At 42.3% G+C, this 19,515-nt stretch overlaps 1 protein-coding gene across 1 annotated transcript; it reads right to left on the minus strand.

Moving 5' to 3' along the window:
• Positions 1-169: 169 nt before the first annotated feature.
• Positions 170-19,213, minus strand: ahctf1 (AT hook containing transcription factor 1). The gene is made up of 42 exons (XM_058089311.1): positions 18,990-19,213; positions 17,355-17,481; positions 16,695-16,845; positions 16,459-16,561; positions 16,190-16,370; positions 15,848-16,055; positions 15,601-15,717; positions 15,419-15,503; positions 15,193-15,343; positions 14,705-14,837; positions 13,774-13,955; positions 13,628-13,689; positions 12,950-13,078; positions 12,367-12,457; positions 12,195-12,284; positions 11,960-12,100; positions 11,593-11,697; positions 11,407-11,503; positions 11,190-11,313; positions 11,054-11,110; positions 10,499-10,645; positions 10,212-10,402; positions 9,782-9,926; positions 9,082-9,213; positions 8,313-8,460; positions 8,085-8,235; positions 7,900-8,007; positions 7,629-7,758; positions 7,256-7,471; positions 6,329-6,911; positions 5,963-6,262; positions 5,787-5,871; positions 5,524-5,654; positions 5,323-5,422; positions 4,824-4,945; positions 4,472-4,746; positions 2,775-4,403; positions 2,408-2,639; positions 2,214-2,336; positions 2,057-2,145; positions 1,542-1,612; positions 170-883 (listed from the first exon to the last, which is right to left on the minus strand). Exons 2-42 carry the CDS (start codon positions 17,473-17,475, stop codon positions 685-687), a joined length of 7,635 nt encoding a protein of 2,544 aa, XP_057945294.1. The 5' UTR covers positions 17,476-17,481; positions 18,990-19,213; the 3' UTR covers positions 170-684.
• Between the last annotated feature and the right edge of the window lie 302 nt (positions 19,214-19,515).

The following is a 19,515-nucleotide window of genomic DNA, read 5'->3' on the forward strand; positions in this document are numbered from 1 at the left end:
CTTTCAGTGCCATGAATTATTCAAAAGCACACAGTATCATTTACCGCTTCACAATTAAACCTTAGGAACTGTTTGTATAATATTGATACGTGAAGGCATCATGAACGACCTTTGCACTCCATACCATAACCACAAACACAATACGAACAAAAGACAGCAGCAGCAGCACTATGATTCAATCTTTACTGTATTTATCAAAGAGCAGTCATCAAAAAATAAGACATTCATCAGAAAATAGCCTATGTATTCAGCCATATCACCAACACGCTTCATGTGTTCCAAAACAAGTCAAACAAATCCAAAGTGTGTTTTTCCTGTACAATATTTAGAGTAAACATCTTGACACTGGTCAACATCATCATGTGCCCCCCCCCAATCCATCAAAACCTTTAAGACCAGAGCAGTGATCAGCATGAGCCACAAAACCTCTAAATGAATTTATTTATTTGAAACAAAGAAACAAAAAATAATTATTTACACTTTGTTAGAAATATTAGTTGCTTAATCATCGCTTTTCCAAAATGTTAAAATTAGGAACACACAAACTTAAAAAGAGAATGTAAATAAAGCCTCTGTACTAAGAAGCAAGATTACTTTCTTCTCTGGTTCTTTTAAGGGAGCCTCTAAAATTTTTGTTCTGCTGATCCACCAGAGAACGAGCTCTGGTATTCCACTTCCATCCAATCAGATGTTCTTCCTCCTGGTGACAGGCTTGGTGAAGACCCTTTCCATTATGCGTTTACGTCGGAGGTTTATGCTTGAGGTTGGAGCGTCCGCTTCCTTGATCCTCTTCTGTGCTCGTGGGACTTGATCTGCCGGACTGGGCAGCGGTGAGATCACTTCAGCTGTGAATACGGGGGCCGGCTGCAAGACATTTTTGGATCTGAAGATGAAGCGTTGAGAGAAAAACAACAAGCATGAACACAACCAGTTTATGAATATAGTCATCCCTCGCCACATTGCCTGCCGTTCATGTTTCGCAGCTTCGCTCTATCATGTTTTTTCAAATACATCTAAAAGAATAAACATTGAGATGTTCCAATCAGGGTTTTATGGTGCCGATACCGATCACATATGAGTATAAATGTTTAAATGTACTACTGGCTATATTGGCTTTATCTTACCGGAACATTAACAAGATGCTGGCCTCCACAACAACACGATGCATTTATTTTTGCCTTCTCACATTATTAACTGAAAACCTGAATGAAAAGCATGTTTGCCAGCCTCTGCTGGGCCCCCTCAGCCACATCTGCTGCCTTCTGAGCCACAGATGCAGCCGACCCCCCCCCCCTCTTCTGTGCCCTCGGCATCCCGGAGAGGAGACAAAATGCCGACACTTGTCCGTCAGCTTGGCACGGCGCAAACACTCACAGTGGCAGTCACAAGTTTGGACACTATTAAATCAGAATCTGTCTTCAAACTCCTTACTGGTACTGTGTATATAAAAAAATATTTTTATTGCCTGTATTATTGTTGTGTAAAATTGAGTATTGACAACTTGAAGCAATTCTTTCCATTAGCATAAAAAAAATTCATACTTAGCCGTTCGTTTTCCAGTTCTTCTAGTGTTAGTGGCTGATTTCCCCTCTTCTTCTGAAGTTAATTCATCCTAAAAAAAAAAAGAAAAGAAAAATAATTTACATCAAATATGTATTTGTTTTTGATAAAAGATGAGTTAAAAAATCAAATCAGATTAAATCTTTTTTTTTTTACATGAGGGTTGAACATTAAGGCTATATCCATATGCGTATAATAAAAAATGTCTATACATCATATATAAAATGTACTTCTGGAAACAATACAGTAACAATGGCAAAGTAAGCAAATTAAATTGCAAAAAAAAAAAGAAAAAAAAAGACAAAAGTCCCCCCTAGTATAAATTGTATTTGAAAAACATGTACATTAGTTTTTTTTTTAATATAAAAAATGCATTATAAGAATTTTTTATTTAAAAAAGGAGTTTTCAGTGACATGTATGTGGATGCAAGCCCAAAACTATAGAAGAGTGGGTTTGTGGCCATCTTGAATGTACAAAACAATGGCAAAAACTGACCTTTGAGACACTTTTGGCATTTCTTCCCCTGTTGCGAGAGGCGGCCACTGGAAACTCTTCACTGGGGCCTGGAGACTCTGCTCTGCTGGCTAACACGCATGCATTGGTAGACATTACAATAGCTTTCCATGGCTGTTTTGTACCAATACAAACATACCTCTCGTTCTCCTCCGTGAGGGGGAGTAGTAAAGCTCTCCTGGGCCGATGTCGTCTGCAGGTTCTGCCGCCAACTCTGTTGATTTGGTACTTCTTGTCCTCAACATCCTTCTGACAACCCCTCCTGGTAACATGAACATGCGGTGCTTGAACACGCTGGAATGTGAATGAAAAGACCAGCCGTCTAGACGCTACCTTCCCGCTTCTCCTCCTCATCCCGGAGCCTCTTGATCAGAGCGTCTGCTATGGGAGTTTCGGAATCCACCTCTAGAGGCGAAGCCAGTAGGAAGAGGTCTTCTTCCGGGTGGTCCCACAGTTGCCCCCTGGTTGTCCGTCGCAGGCTTGTGTGAGCCACGGTGCTGTTCATCGTGGGCTCGTGCACATCATCAACGTTTCCGCTGATGCTCGCTTCCATCTTTGTTGCACTCTGAAGTAGAAACACAGCGACCCGTTTTACTTTGGAACGTTTGAATACAAAACATGGAGCTTTTGTTACGGCATTGATGTGGAAAATGTGTGTGTGAAGAGAGTGGTGACAAATCCCAGGACCAAGAATCCTTACCTGTGGATACGCATTCAGAGTCGTGCGGCTTGATTGACGTGTCGTTCGACTTGAGCTTGAATTTCTGTTGTCGTACTCTTTCGACGCTTTTACTTTGGTCTTTCTGGTGCTGTGTTTGATACTCGGGGAAGAAACTTCCTCCTCTTTCTCCTCCTCTTTTAAAACCTCTAAAGTCGGTGGCGCCACCTCACTTTTGTTCAGGTTTCTGCGGCTAGACCTCCTTGGAGTGGATGCCTGAGCGGTCCTGCGTTTGGCCGGGGTAGAATGCCTGGTGGTTGGTCCCGGAGCAAGTGTTTCATCCATGACTTCTTCTGCTTGTTCCGCCTCCTTTATGGTGTCAGGTTCTTTGCTTTCATTCATTTGTTTGATTCTTGAAGGAGCGTCTCTTTGAGAAGCCCGTCGTCTGGAAGGAGAAACGGCAGAGGAGGTACTTGACGCTACAGTGGCATCATCCACATCTTTCTCCTGATTGACCTCAGGACTTTCCTCATGGACTTCAGGAATTTCAGTTGAAGCTTTGCGTGTGCTTCTCCGAGGTGTGTCGGCTCGGACTTTGGTTCCTTTAGTTTTTCTAGGTGTACGACTGGGCGATGCAGGGACAGCTACTTTGTTCTCGTCTGTCTCTGGTTCCTCTGGGAGGGGGGAGATGAAGGTGACAGTTCTTCTCGCTCGTGTTGACATCCGTGTTGGGGTGAACTCGGTTGTCTTGTTCTTCCGATAATTTCGTGTTTCTGGGACTCTAAGCTGTTCTTCAGGTTTGGTGGTTGAACTTGTATTTTGCTGCACATCTTCAACTCTGGTTTCACTAGTAGTTGTGGTCTCGCTTGGACTTTCAGGCCTGATATCCGGTTCAGTTTCTAAAGATGTGTGGTCAACTACCTGCTGCTGTTCCTCCAAAGAGTTAGGGGTATCTACATGACTTGTAGTATGAAGGTCTTCCTGCACGGTTTCAGCTTTGCCCTCATTTTCCTCCATCTCCTCTGCGTCTTTTGCGGCAACAGAATCTTCATTATCCTTTGTCTCCAAAGCTTCTGTAGGTTCCTTCTCTAAAGGAGACCCAGAGTCTGGCAATGTAGTAGGTTCAAGATCTTCTATTTGTTCTTGAGGCTCTTCCATGTTGTGCTCTTCATCGATGTGACTGTTCAGTAGGTCCGTTTGTCCATTGATTTCATTGTCAACCAAAGGTTCAATTTCCATTCCGTCATCTTCTTGTGTTCCATTATCAAACCTGATAGTCTCCTGGTTCACAATCTCTGCTTCTGTCACAAGGCCATCAGAAGCCAATATGGACTCAGGAGAAGACGGTTTTGATGACCGCTGATTGTCGTCCATTGGCGACAGAGGTGTGTCTTTAACCTGGTCCTCTTCCACATCCAACATTAGCGAGAAATCGCTGTGAGTTTGGTCATCCGTCACAGCGGTTTGATGAATCTCAGGCAGTCCAAATGGGACGCTGTCGACCGCGTCCTGTTGTCCGTCCATGAGCTCAAGAGGAACCAGGAGAGTGGTTGAAGGTTTAAGATCCATGTAAGATGACCCCTGACCTTCATCCTCCAGCGCTTCCATCGCTCCGGTATTAGCACCGAGTCTCACCATCAACACCTCGCCTCCCATCTCCTCTCCGACCACCTGCAAACATGAATTGGCTGATTAAACTAAACTCAGATATGGATGATTACAGGAGGTCATTTGTTTACCTTCATTTCCACTCCTGGTGTTATGAGAGAAAACGCTGCATCATCCTGCTCTGATAAAGCTGGTAAGAAGTGATCGTGTTCCTGCTGTACTAAGACCGAGCTGGCTGGGAGGCTTCCGTTACCCTGGACCTCCTCAATGATTTCCACCTCACTGCCCGAGTTCTCCTCCTCATTACCCTCATCAGATTCCTCTTCCACCCCATCTTCTTCCTCCTCCTCCTCTTCAGACTCTGAGATGGAAATTTCTTCGCTGTCCTCGTTCACACTCATAACAGCTAAAGGAAAAGATAACGTGTAAAGGATGTGAGCATGTCAATAAATGGAAAGGAAGAACTGTGTAGGTCTTCCTCACAGTGTGAGTCTGTGCCAGTTGGCTCCGAGGACGTCACAGAGCTGGTGGATTTTTGGCTGGTGAACAAGGGTGGAGCTGCAACAGCAGATTCATCATCCGTTTCGACATCACCTTGCACTTCACTGAGAAAGAGCAGAGTCAATATTACCATAAAAAAAATAAATAAACCGGTATGTAACGGCATAAAAACGATGTTTTCAAAGTGCAGGACTTCCTAAACAAACACTGAGGTGCATGATACATTTGCGCGTGCCGTATTGTTGTTACATATTTAATCATCGGTGTAGTTAGAAGAGTTCAACTACATCCATGCAGGTGATATTTCATAAAAAGTATCTGTGAAAGACACTCTTCTTCTGCCAATGAAAAACTAATGTAAATGATGACGCTAACGCACCCTGGGGTATATCAATGAAATATCAAATGCCCATCCTCAGTATTCGTAATTTGTAGATTGGTTGAAAAAAAAAAAAATACAAGCAAACAAAACAAAACATACATGCTGAGGGTTGTTTGGGGTGTGTGATGAATTCCAGAGCGGGTCAGAGGAGGAGATTGGTCGGCACCAAACAAATGTCGCTGTACAAAGTCAGTCAGATCTAATGCACAAAAAGAAACAAAAAAAGATATACAGTAAAAAAAAAAAATCACAAGCAGAAATAACTTATTGGAAACTTGCATCGATACAACATGCACGTACCTTCTTCACCGTGGGAGTGCGTGCCAGTTGGTCCTGATAATGTGACTGAGACCGTAGATTTTTGGCTGGTGAGCTCACATGGACCTTCAGGCGCAGTCTCATCGCCCTCTTCGATATCACCTGGCACGTCACTGGGACAAGCAATATTTTACTTTTACTTTTTTTTTAATTATTTGGAGGGGGAAAACATACTAACAATCTACATGCACATCTAACTTCTTGACTCAATGTGAATCTGAATTACTGTGTGAAATAAAACATACGTGCTGGGTGTTGGTGGTGATAAGTCATGGACTCTGGACCAGAGGTCGCTGCCAAACAAATGTCGCTGCACAAACTCGGTCAGATCTGATTGCAGACAAAAGAATAGTATATCAAAAATCACAAAAAAAGCTAACTGTAAATTGAGATTTTTCTTTCTTTCATCCAAGGGACACACCTGGAGATTGCTCTATGTTCTCAGCTGGTACAAGTTTGGACTCTATGTCACCACATACGTTCACATTCTCAGTGAATGTGGTTGGGGATTCAGTGTCCCCACATGCATTCATGTGCTCAATGAAGTTGGCAGCTTCAGTGTCTTCACATGCGTTCAGGTGATGTGTGGACGCTGTGGAATCAGCGTCTCCGTATGTGTTTCTCTTTGTAATGTGGGCTGTGGATTCCATGACCTCTGACTGGACTGGGTTCTCCTCAGTGATTAGTGACAGAGATTGTTTCTCTGGGGACAGATGATCACCTATTGGCAAAAAACACGAGTGACTCTTGAGTGGTTGATGTAATAAACCAGCAAACAGACAATTACCATGACTGGATGTTTCCTCTTGGTCAATAAGTGCAGCATATTCTTGCTTGCAGCTTGATTCATCATCTGGTTTGTTTGTTTTATACTGTGCTGCTTCGTCAAATGTCTGATCTTCCATCAGCTCCTGGTCTTCACACTCGGCATCATTTGACACCAGGATAGGGGCAGGCTCAGAGGTTGGTAAAGAGTTCTGCTGTGGTTCTGCTTCATCAGTTGGGAACTTGATGTTCATGGTCACATCATCTGCCTTCTCTGTAAATATATTATCTTTTTCTTCTTGTTGATCGTCTGCGAGAGGAGCATCATAGTACTCCAGAGTGGTGTCTGTCGACCGAAAGGATGTCTGGCTAGTGTCAAAGCTCAAAATAAGTTGAGTCATGTTTGATGGCTTGGTTGCTTCTGTAAAGAAGGACTGCCTCGCAGAGCATCTCAACTGTGGTGATGGAATGCCACCTTCGGGAGGCATAAACTTTACGTGGAGCTGCTCAGCTTCCTCATCAGCAAGTTGCGAGGACCGGGTTTTACGTGTATTGGATGGCCTGGCTTCAGTTGTTAGTAAGCTAATCTCACCATCTGCTGCCACCTAGGAGGAAAAAAAGGTTCCAGATTAATTGGACTTACAATAGTGTATGTTTCCACCAAGCTTTAGAGTTTTGCACACTTTATTACAGAATGTCATTTTTGACTTGCTGTTGTCAAAGTACTGAGGACCATCACAATAACATGATTATTATATTACTGCAGTAATATGGAACCTAAAAGGGTGACATGATGTAGTACACTTACGGAGTGGGTCTCTTCTTTAGTGTATTTAACAAACTACATCATGTACGCTTGTGGCATCCATTGTACCAAGGGTGACGGCATTCACGCCACCATCATTGGATCACTACAAAGAAAAGGATTGGTATCAGGGACTGGTCTTACCCCATTGGTCAAGTGGATGTCTGTTTGGACTTCAGGAGATTCTGCCAATTCACTAAAGGTGATGCGACTCTCTTTGATGCGGAGTGGAGGTGTGATGGAACGCCTGGGAGACGCAGAGGGCGTGGCCACAGGAGTCGGCCTCAGGCTGCTACGTAGGATGGACTGAGGGGTAAAGGCTGTGAAAACAGACCCGGAAGCAGCCAAGGCACGAGCTCGCTGATGACACACAAACACACACAAAAAAAAAAAAACATTGTAAATATGTCTACACGGTCGTTAACGTCATAACGTTACAGGCACATTTCCATATAAAAATGATCAAATTCTTTGAAAGGCATCAATAAATATATTGTGAAATAATACTGGGTTTCACCTTGACAACCTGCGGCGTTTGTAACAGGCTGAATTCAGGGGCTTTCGTGGTGCTTTTTGGAAAGACACAGATGCTCGACGGTCTGGCTGGACTTAGTAGAGGCTGAGTCATTTGCCAGGCGTCTATTAGCCTGCATCACATTTGAGAGAGGGGACGGGGGTGCAAAAGACACTGCTAAAACTGAATCCTCTATGATTGTCAACTTTCATTCATGGTGTCTAATTGTACTGCCACATAAACAAAAATATGAGACTGGCTTCCATTAAATTACCTTGACTTTCGTTTAGAGCTCATTGTAATTGGTGTTCCCAGGAATGGCTCTGGTTGGGTCAGGGATGCAGCCTGGAGCCCAGGACTCGAGAATCCAGCTGTCCTTGGACTAACAGGCACGATTTTACAAAAGTTAGTAAGGAATTAAACAAAAAAAAAAACTTTGAGAGTTTGCTGTTGGCTCACCTCATAGTGGGGGAGGACTGCGGCGTATCTCCTTTGCCCAACCACACCTCTTCAATCTTGTTGAGAACACTGTAGATAAAGCCTGCCCTCGACATCACCTTCTCATTAGCGGAACGCTTGGTGATGGCTGACAGAGGCTGTGGACGAGTCACTGCACCACAATGGGAAATTATGTTATGCACTCAGAAAGATAGGAAAGCTTTCAATCATTCCTCTCTTCCACTCTACCTTCTTTGTGGGTGATGCTAGGATGTTGGTAGGGTTTGGCTCTCTCCATTGCCAGTTTCCTCTGCACTGTGGGAAGAACTTTGCCATACTGATCCAAAATACAGTTGCGGATGTTGGAACGCTCTTTAATTTTTGGGTCTCGCTCATTCTGAGTAAAACAGAACAGGCATGCAACTTATTTTGTGAGAATCAGACAGCAATATGTGAGGTATAGTACTGTAATTTTAAATGTTTAAATACATTGGAACTCCAAATGTTGAATGCCACTGATGTCAAACAATTTTAAATTCTACCAAGATTTTCTGGAAAAATATCCCTCTAGTCACATGCGAGGACAGCATATTGGGCAAGACCTCAGTTCAGCAAAAATTAGCTGAAAAAAGATTAAGAAGCCAAACTCTTTACATAACTGTCCCAGCAACTAACTGGAAGTACTTTCCTCAGCACCAAAATCTGACCAGACCTCAGCTCAGGAGACGAGAAGTCATGGAGTGAGTCGCTGTTGACGGACTTCACTGTTTATGGGGGTGTCATTCATACAAGTTCAGGTCAAAAAATCTGAACTATACCTTTAAATATTACCCCATATTTTCTACACCCTGTTACTGTAAATGTTGAACTTAATATAGGATTTGTGATGGTGACCTATACCTCATGGGAAAAAGATATTTCCAAATGCAAACAAACGGTCTGGAGCACGACAATGGAGTGTGTTCAACATTTAAAGTTCCACCATTCTTAATAATGCTTGAGCATGTGTGTGTCATACCACTGGGTGCATTTTGAGGCTGTGGTTGAGTCGCAGGGCAGGTATGTAGTTGGACTGCTGAAGGTAATGAACCATGAGTATTTCTCTGTTGTCCAGACCACCTGTGGTTTGAAGAAACTTCTCCAAAGTTTCCTAAAAACAAAACCGCAAAAGATAAACTATGTGTAGTAGCATGACTCTGCAAGCATCTCCAAATGGTAGCTCTGCATTATTACATCTGCACATGTTTAAAGGGGACCATTTTTGGGCCCTTTGTATTGAGTTGTGGACTCATATAGAGCAGCTACACATGATAACCAGCACAGAAAGCTTTCTAGATCTTCCGGAATCTGCACCTATTCCAGCTGTATTTACTGGATTTTCCTGGGGGGTAAAGAACATATCTGGCCTACAGCACAAGTCCATATAAGGAAGCCTGTGACATAGCAAAACAGCATTGTGAGAACACCCTCTGAAACTGAGCATTCATAGCCATCCCAAACTTCTTTCAGGGCTCACTTGCGTGACTTCATTATCTGAAACTTAGACATGGTTTAACACGATAATACACGATTCTAACAACATTTATAGGTCAGAAAAGTGGAAAAAGCATAATAGTTCCCCTTTAAATATTTCTTGTTTCACTGGGACATTACACATACACCACCATCCTCTTCACAGAATGACTGGCAAAAGGCAAGTAATATGTCATGAAAGTCACCTGTTCAGTGTGGCCCAAAGGCAGCTTGAGCAGATCTTTAATGAGGCCCAGCTCCTGGCACCTCTCGTACATGAATCCCAGCAGCTCGGATGCATTGAGATGATTTGAGTGTTGCTGTAGCAATGACCTCGCCTCAGTGAGACACCTGGGAAATTGAGCATTACAAAAAATTTAAACAAAAATCCAGTGCCGGTAGGTTCACAAAATGGATTAACAGTCTTCACTGTCTAACATTATGGGTGAGTAGGCCTGTCGCAATATCATTTTTTGCTGGTCGATAATCGTGCTATTAATTATCAACCGATACTCATTGGTGAATTTATCAAGGGCTCATAATTACCGGCCTGTTTTTGTTTTTTTTAATTGTTTGATAAATCAATATATCCATTATCGTGACAGGCCTATGGGTAAGAGTCTTTTCTCTTCCTACCTGTTGTGTAGCAGTACAGAGAGGCACAGCCTGGCATGGGAGGTGGAGGATATCGGCGGTTTTGCGACATGAAAGTAACGCAATGCCAGTGAGTGCTGGCCCTGGCACATCAAGGCTTGCAGGACACGCTCATGCTGCCACTTAAAGTGACACTGAGAGGCGGCTGGGTGGAGGAGCAGCTCAAATGAACTCTGTTCCAAAGAGGTATTAAACGGTGATTTACACATCTTTACAAGATGTATTTCAGTGTGTCAGCTTTTTAAAAATTCGTAAATTAATGTACACACCTGATGGTCACGATGATCCAACAGCCAGAGGCCTTGGACCAGTTTGACCAGTCCAATGGGGATGGCAAAAGCACTGGGGAAAGACTTCACTGAAGCTCCCTCCTTATTGGGGAAGGAGTACATAACATCTAGCAACAAGTAGATCACCTAAGAGCATGTTAAGGCTTATACATAAAAGGATACAACATGTCTGGGACAGATTTATATAATAATTTGAACAGTGTATAAAATGTGGTATTTCATCATAGCCTTCATTTTACTTAACTGCAGAAAGTACCAGCTATCCATTAGCAGTAACAAACATCTGTAAAACTTTGCAAAGAGGATATGAGGTACTGCATCTATCTGAAGTGCAGTGTGTATTTATTCAAGTGGACTACACGCCCAGTGGTTAATTGAGTCATGGTGTCTGTAGAAGAGAGGGCCATCATTTTCAAAAATGTGGTTGAAATGTCTTTTAGTGTTAGTGCAAGAAAATAAAACACTAGTAATATCATTTTTTTAAACAAAAAGCTGCCGATTTATCAGACAGGAAATAGTGGGTCTGAAGGATACAATTGCATGTTTTGAAGCTTCATCAACGTTTTCCAGAAGATACATATCTAGCAAAGCCTGCAATAAAAACACGTGGTTAAGTTATTCATTGTGTTATTCATTGTGTGTGAGTGTGTTGAATTTAAGACAAACTGACATGAAGGGTGGGCGGTGGGTACTGTCCTGTTCCACCATCATCTCTTTTCCACAGGCTGATTAAACCTTCTCCACATTGGTCGACCAAACTGTCAATCATCAGGCAATCTGCACACCACTTGCCCCTGAGACAGGAGTATAGGCAAAAAAAGCAGTGAATCCAGTTGCACCACCAAGTTATGTCATTCTTTTAACAATACTTTGCCATGACTATTCACTTTGCCATTGTGGTGAGCTCCTCCCTGCGAACAGAGTAGTAGTTGTTGATGACTGAGTGACTGTAGAAAGGCCTGGAGATCTTCATGGCATCCACATCTACAGACATGAGTTACAATCCATAGTGAAGAAACATATAAAGCATCATCACATCAAATTTAAAGTGCTGCCTGATCATATGTATATACCTGATCCTTCGGGCAGCAGACCAGTGCGACAGAACCAGAGGACGACTTGGGCATACTTGGAAATCAGACTGGACACCATGTTTTTGTTGATAAGACCAACTAGACCTGGACAAACAAACAAAGGACAACCATAAATCCAACGGTAAAAGAATGGTAGATTAACTATATGGCATTACTGTCATAGAAATTGTCAGTAACAATGTTCCATGTGCAACAAGACGTACCGTACCATGTAGGCTGAAATAAAATGATCACTAAGTAAACCGGCAGACAATGACTTATGCATTGCAAAATGCAAGTGGATGAAAAGCAATGCAGTTGCTTGTATAACACAAACCAAATACAAGAGATTGCGCCCCTGCAGCACCTTTCTCAGTGAGCTCCTGGGCCTCAGTGAGCAGACAGTGGAAGATGGTACTGAGGTTCGCCAGCAGTCTGTGGCTGTGCTGCAGCAGCTGCATGGTCTGAGGGTCTGTGAAGTTGGATGAGCTGTCAAAGAGCGGTGCACCTAGTGAACAACCACACCAGTGAGTGACAGGCTCATGAACTCCTGAACTCATCAATCGAATGCTCTATTAATGTTCCAACAACTAGGCACATACAGATGCCATCCAGTTCCTCCTTGGTCTGGATCACTTTGTTCCAAGCCCAATCCAAGATGTAGCGCAGATTTAATGCAGAGCCTGGTTGTTCTGGTGGGAAAGGTTACACAATATGTATAACACTGGGTCACATAATGACAATATTTCAGGCCTTGTGCAGACTGGTTCTCACCCTCCGCAGTCCATTGTTTGATACAACCAGTGATCAGTCCCAAAGACGTGGTCTCTACGGCAGTTGACAGGATAGCATCCAGCTGGTCCTCCTATTGGCCACGTTACAGTCACATTTTATAGTCAGTGAAAACTACCAAATGCATATAAATCCCATACTGAGGGCTGCATACTGAAAAATCTGAGAATGCTGGGGTACATTTTGATATTTTTACTTTGTTAATGTTATTTGATGTACATTTTAAGAAAATAAGTGTCCATTTTTTTTCTTAGCATCAACATTTATACATTTCCAACTAACGTTACGCCATGTAAAGCCACGTTATGCAACAATGGTGCAATATGCAATAATGTCATAATTTACACATCACTGTGTAATACCGCTGCATTTTGCAATAGTTTGTCATTTTGTAAGAAATAACTTGTTGCATATTAAAAGGTTATTACAATTTATTATAAAGTGTATTAAAAAATGTTATTACAAAATGCAACATTACTTCAACGTCAGACGTTCTCCAATGTGTGAGATGAGACAACTCTGGCATACACCAACACGGCTTAGACATTTTATTGTGTGTGTCTACCTGAGAGGGGCTGGAGTTGTGTGCGTCAGCCAGGCGAGACGACAAAAGGCCAGACATGAGGCAACGCAAGTAGCAGCTGGAGATGGCGTCACTGGAACAAGGAACCGCTTTCTTCAAAAAGCTCAAGGTCTGCTCGGGGAGAGATCAATCTCAATCAAAAGCACTTCCATTCAAGCTAAATTTGCAAGGTTTTGTAATTCTAAAGATGCGGGTCTAAATTTAAAGTATTAGAGCCTTAAGGTGCAAATGCTTAACACTCCAATTTTTTTGCTTTTGTTACAACCAATTTGTGTGGAATTTAATATGGTTATGAAAATACTTTGAGTAGCACGAATCATTTTACATGGTTACAGATCAATTTGTGTTGTGATTTAGAATACAGTACTTCAATTACTTTTTTTTTTTAACAAACTCAACAAAGGCAACCGTAATTTGATGGTCCCTAGTATAAACAACCAGCGGCTATAACAGCACTTCCCATATGAGCGCCCAACCCAAATGACACAGCAGTCCGGGCACAGCAAGGGGGAACTATCACTGTAGCTACCAACAATGTTGTACGGCAACCGGATTGGCTCGATCTAGTGGTGGTGGCCGATATTATCTGAACTTCAAAAACAGCGGATGCCGATCCAGATTCTGAAAATCAGATTGGGACATCCCCCAATAGTGACTAACCTCTTTCTGGTATCCAGAACAGGTTGAATGCACAATTCCAGAGTTGAATAAGCAAATAGCATCTGTAACAACAAAAAAAGAGAAGATAAAATAAGTCTTTAACAATTAGCAGCAAAATTGTATATATCACTTCCTTTGGCACTTACCAAAGTTATATGCGGTTGGATTAAAGTACTGTTCTGGTGGTGGAAAAGTTAAGGGCAGGCTTCGGCTGAGACTGTGATCCTGTATCATCACATCCAGCAGGGTGCGTGGAGAAGCCATTTGCATCACTTGGTCCAGACACCACACCGCAAAGTAGGGACAGTTCTGCAGAGACTCACCCGTTCTTTTGAAAAATAGAAGGAAAAAAAACAACAATGTTGTAACTATAGTGATATAGCTTTTGGGTGGGACTGTTTGGGTGAAACCAAATTGTGATAAGGTAGTTTCACACTGCAGGTCAATTCCAATTTTTTGCTCGCATGTGACCTGGATCTATTTTTTTGTATTTCAGCATCAGCAGGTCAACTATGTTTTTTTCAAAATACGACTCAAGCCTCATTCGTATATAGATATAAATCCTACTGCAGTCTGAACAGTCAGGTTGCATGTATCCAACCTACAGTATAAGTCATCCAAAGCCGTGTTATGACTTTGATAAAAGGTACTCAGATGTAGACAAAACTTGTTGATGCCTGAAAACAATCTTTGAAAAGTGTTAGTGAAGCGGCTCATGTCAATGTTTCACCACTCCTGGCTTTGACATCCACCTACGCGCGCCTTGGAACAGAAGCACAGCAAGTTCTCCATGAACTGCCACATCACAAAATGATGCCCCTCTCCGCCTTATTTCCTAATCTCTTATATAAAATGTGGCTAAGAAACTGCTGACTCCCATTGCACAAAATCCTTGAAATTGCAACAAAACGGGGCTGTAAACACGAGGCAACGATTGTGATGCCACATCACTTCTTGTAATGTGAAGATGCGTTTTAACAAAACTTCCAAATTGGGCATCATACATTTGCTGTTTTGTAGCCGCCTTTCAACTACTTTATATGTCAATTAGGAATCCAAATCGCCTCTGGGCTGTACCTCAATGAGTCTGGCATCTGTGCATGGTACCATCGGTTGATGTCAAAAACCCCAATGTAGGTGGATGGCATTCCTTGGCCATAGGTCTTGACTTGCCAGCTGAAGATAGAAACGCTGGTATCTGGGGATGCAGCTGAAAATGGGAGGTGATTCAATATGACGAAAACAGAAATATTTATTTTGTACTAGTCAATCAATCAAAGCATCTATCAAAGCAAGGTCCATAAAGGCATGCTAGGAATGAATTTGGTGCAGAAGAACTTGACTAGGAGAAAAGCGTTTGGTGCATCATCAGTCACCCCTGATTTGACAAATGCTGTTCTGGATCAAAGGAAAAAAACTAATTGAGACACTCCAAAGTTTTGGAGAAAGTCCGAAAGGAGTGGAAGGTTTTATCGCGGCAAAGGAAGAATAGACCCCACATTCCATACATCACTACAATGTACTGTAGATCCCATTAGTGTTACCAGTAACCTCAAAAGTCTGACCTTCATTCATGCTGTCATCCCGGTCTGGGTGGGGTCGGAATTTCTCGATTGTCTGGCAGCTCAGCAGGCGGGTGTTGGTGGTCTGCACCCCGAGAGGGAAAGCTGCACCACTTAGCTCCTGACTGTAACGCTCCTCGCAGTACTCTAGACCCTGAGCAGTATTATAAACATAAAAGGTGATCAACAAAGAGCAGCAATTACATTTGAAAAGCCATATTCTACACACCTCATAATGGATCTTCCCTGAGGCTAGACACTTCCGCTCACTGAAGGCCAGCTGAAGCAGTCGGAGAGTGACCATATCTCCCTCTCTGTGCAGGCAAATAGAGATGAGTACTTTGCCTTGAAAGAACACTTATTAAACACTTAAGAATTATTAAAAAAAGAATAGTCTAATGTGAAACTTACTGATCCTGAGTAGACTGGACAGCCCAGAGGTAGCAGCAGTTCCTTGGGTCATTTTCAGGCTCCTGAAAGGTGAAGGCATGCACAGGCACCCTGCCACCATCCAACTGAGAGTGGTATCTTAACAGGCAACATAGGGATTAGTATAGCTATATGCACGCAGATGGTAACATTTAATTAGAAAGTCCCCATTCACACAATAAAAATGTATTCATATGGCAACTGTAACTCGTTATTTCCAGAGACATACTCTTTTCTGAGAGACTTCAAGTTCCAAAGCTGCAAATAGCCATCTGAGAAGCCCACTGCCAGTTGGTTTGTTCTGGGGATGTATTGCAGAGCTGTGGCTGCAACACCACTGGGCCCACTGAGCTGGAGGCAAATATGTCTTCCCTCTCTGCTGCTCACTTCTCTGAGTCTGGGTATTGCTCCTGGAGATTTGGTCACTACTTGCAAATCTGGGAATGCCAAAAGAAGAGTGATTGGTTAAAAATTAGTGTGAAAAGCTAACAAAAATACATATTTTCTGTTTTCCGTCTGTGAAAGTACACAGCCAATAGTCACTACATCCATGCACATGGACACTCCTTACCTGAGGCTTCCAGCTCACTCTGGTTGCAGGACAGATCATCCAAACAGAGGTCCACCAGCAGAACATGTCCCAGATCTGTTACTACAGCGGCAATGCCAAAGAACCAGCGAAGACTCTGGTGGAGGTGCTGTGTCGAAGTGCTTGCGCCACCATAACTCACTAACGGTTCAATTCCTGTAATCTGTAAACCGCAGACACTTCTAATGTAAAACTTGAATAGTTCTGGTATTTGCTGGAATGTTTTCCAATAACAAGCATAGGGGACTCACCCTCCCTGGTATGATCATTGCTTTGACCACCTTTGACAGTCCCAAGTCGTACAGACATAATACACTGCCTTCAGTTTCTTCCAAGCCCACCAGCAATCCCGACCTTGCAATAGGAAATGTATATTTACTATTAGATTGTTTTTGGTGGTAATGCACATTACAAAGCAATAAACAATTTACAAGAGCATGATTACAACAAGGAAAGTGTCAAGAAAGTAAGTCAGTGCGCCTCTGACCTTTTGAGCCAGCTGAAGTCCCTCACTGCGAGGATACTGGGCGGGTGCTCCCCCCCACCGCTAAAGCAGTATGCAGACAAACGCTCTCCAGTCAGCGAATGGACAAATTCCAGGTGGGGGCCACAGGCAAGCCACGCATGTCCTCCACGGCCTTCACACACAGCCATGAAATGAAAATGTGACATGTCTCGTTCAGAAAAAAAAGCTTTCTCACATTAATAAATAAATTACTGTAATTAACCAGACAATTGCCATGTGCACACATGTTTGACACCTCCAAACAGGCGGGGAGAGAGTTCATTGCCTGAGCACAAGTTCTTTAATACAGCTGAAAAGCCGGCAGTTTAAGAAATACTGCAAAGTTAAACAGTATGAATTTCCTGTGAGAAAATATGTCACAAACAGCAATTCCACAACCTTACAGAGTGAGAGATAACATATTAAAGAAAATATTGCATTATTGTCATATATTACTATTATTAGACCATCATAACAGTGGTTTATTTGATCTAAAAAATTGATACATGTAAAATGTATCATTTACCATCAATTTCCTGGGATAATAAAAATGTCAAAATGCACCTGCATTGTTTTGTGTGTATTTTGATAGTTCCAGGATTCAGTGGCAATGTACCCCTTGCTCCATGCCATTTAACTCACCAGTCGTTAACCTGCCATGAAGCACAGAATCCAGAGTGATCTCATCCTCTCCCAGAGCCTCAAGAGTCACCGCGGGGAAAGGAAGCAGGCTCCTGGTGACCTGTGCTGTCAGTTCGTACATCGCTCGCTGTAACAACAATACCAGATCTTTGTTAGAAACAGCCCTCATATTTTATCCTATAAGAAGTCTAGATAACTTAGTAACTGAGCAGTAAAAAAAAAATCAACAAAAGAAACTATTTTTAAAGCAATGCTGTGATTTTCAAAAAATGTGCACTCAGCAAAATGACAAATGGTGCCAACAACAAAAACTGAGGTGCATTTGTTTGCAGTATGGTAGTAGTGGTATTTCTTGCAAGAAAATTGTGTATGCATTTGTACATATACACAATATATTAGGGTTTTCCACATCTTCATAACGTGGTATCTAAAAAGGAAGAACCGGCGGGATTGTTACAGTATTTTATTTTATTTTTATGATAGTGACAGAAACAGCCCCCCCTAAAGGTGTCCCGAGGTAATAACAAGGAATTCAAGTGAACTCCCGCGCAACAAACGAGGCTGTCAGTCAGCCCACGTTAACCATATGGTGAAGCACGGATACATTTCTACCACAGATGAGTGTAAATGTCTACATCCAAGAAAAGTTATCATTTAAGAGGGACAAATATTTTAATAAACAGTTCCTCTGATTATTGCGGATTAACTTAAGTTGCCTCTAAAAACGTCACATTATACACATGGACATTGTAAAACCGTCAAAATAAGTTGTTGTCTCTCACAACAAAGACACAAAACGGCCAAAAAGGTCCAACAAACGTGGAATTATAAGTGTCATCAAAATATCACGCCATTGAAATGTTAGCTTTGTGGCTAGCATGGCAGGGCAAAAATTAGCATCATCAACTAGCACGGTGCAGTTAGCTTGGCTAGCATGTAAACAAACAGTTATTCCTCTCCACTGTGTTACAGGTCGATGTCATACATGACGACGTTCCACACCGCGATGATATAGAGTGTTACTTTGCTACATAATGATAAATAAATACTATAGGTGCCTTGCATTCACTTTGGCTAACTGAGCAGGCTATCTTGCAAGGTCACCATTGATAGCATACAATTTTCCCAGAACCTAGCTGGTTACATTGAAGGTATGGTAGAACACGAATATAATATTTAGAGTATATCGTATGATTTTTTTTAGATAAATCTTTTTCAAATAACGGGGACGTATTTGCGGATCATGTGTTGAGCCATGATGGCCAGTTATATGGTGCAACTTTTACAAACCTTCGATGATGTCAATGTAATGTGGCAACACTGCCAAACAATAAGACAAACTCTTAACTTGGTATAGGCTAAATGTAAGACAATCGTGCCTATTATAAAACTCGCCCAGTTTCACCTAGCTACACAGCTCACACGCACGCACCTTATCCACTAGCAGCATTGCGGTGCGTTTATTTATATGTTATTGTCTTTATTTACCAGCCACTATAGATGTTTCCACGTTGAATGCGCGTACTAGGCAAGAGAGGTACGTTTAAAAAGCTCGGATCTTCCAGCTAGCTTATCGACAGTAGTTGAAAACGTGATGCAACGTGCCGCTAGCTGCTACCGCTGTCATAACGTTACCTGCTTTGCTTGTAGACGGCTTTAAAATGAACCCACGAAGGTTTCGTTATCCTTGGCGAATGTCTAGATGATCGCTCGTCATAACCGGCTCGGCGCGAATCCCGCACTCAAGTCGCTGGGTTGCTTGCGTTAAGTGACAAGCTCATAAGCTTCCAAAGAACTTCAAGTTTCGGCTTCGTATAGCGCCATTTTCACTGTGAGTGAAAGAGAATTGCTATGAAGATTTTCTTTCTTCGCTGGCTTGTGTGGATGTAGACGATGTAATTTGCTCACTAGCGCCACCCTTCGGTTGGGCAGAATGAATTACAAGGTAAAACAACGGTTAAAATGTGTATCAATGGGTCCTTGCAATTTAATGCTTTAAATGAGACATAATGATGAATACAACTACTTATATATTCTCTAAAGGTGGATTATATTAATGATCAGTTCATATTTCATTTCATTGTTGTTTTCATTTTTGCAAACATGGAACATTCAAATAAAATGAACTGTATTCCTTCATCCAGACTGATGCAAGTGTGGT

Source organism: Doryrhamphus excisus, chromosome 12 (genome assembly GCF_030265055.1).
Source record: "Doryrhamphus excisus isolate RoL2022-K1 chromosome 12, RoL_Dexc_1.0, whole genome shotgun sequence".
Taxonomy (NCBI): domain Eukaryota; kingdom Metazoa; phylum Chordata; class Actinopteri; order Syngnathiformes; family Syngnathidae; genus Doryrhamphus; species Doryrhamphus excisus.

What these genes read in the sequence shown, in the direction of transcription:
- ahctf1 (XM_058089311.1), bottom strand. Translation starts at nt 17,475, where the DNA reads ATGTACGAACTGACAGCACAGGTCACCAGGAGCCTGCTTCCTTTCCCC. An exon ending in TCATGGCAGGTTAACGACTG is followed by an intron (nt 16,846 to 17,354) that starts GTGAGTTAAATG and finishes CTGTGTGTGAAG; the next exon opens with GCCGTGGAGGACATGCGTGG. An exon ending in TGGATCATCGTGACCATCAG is followed by an intron (nt 10,403 to 10,498) that starts GTGTGTACATTA and finishes TCTTTGGAACAG; the next exon opens with AGTTCATTTGAGCTGCTCCT.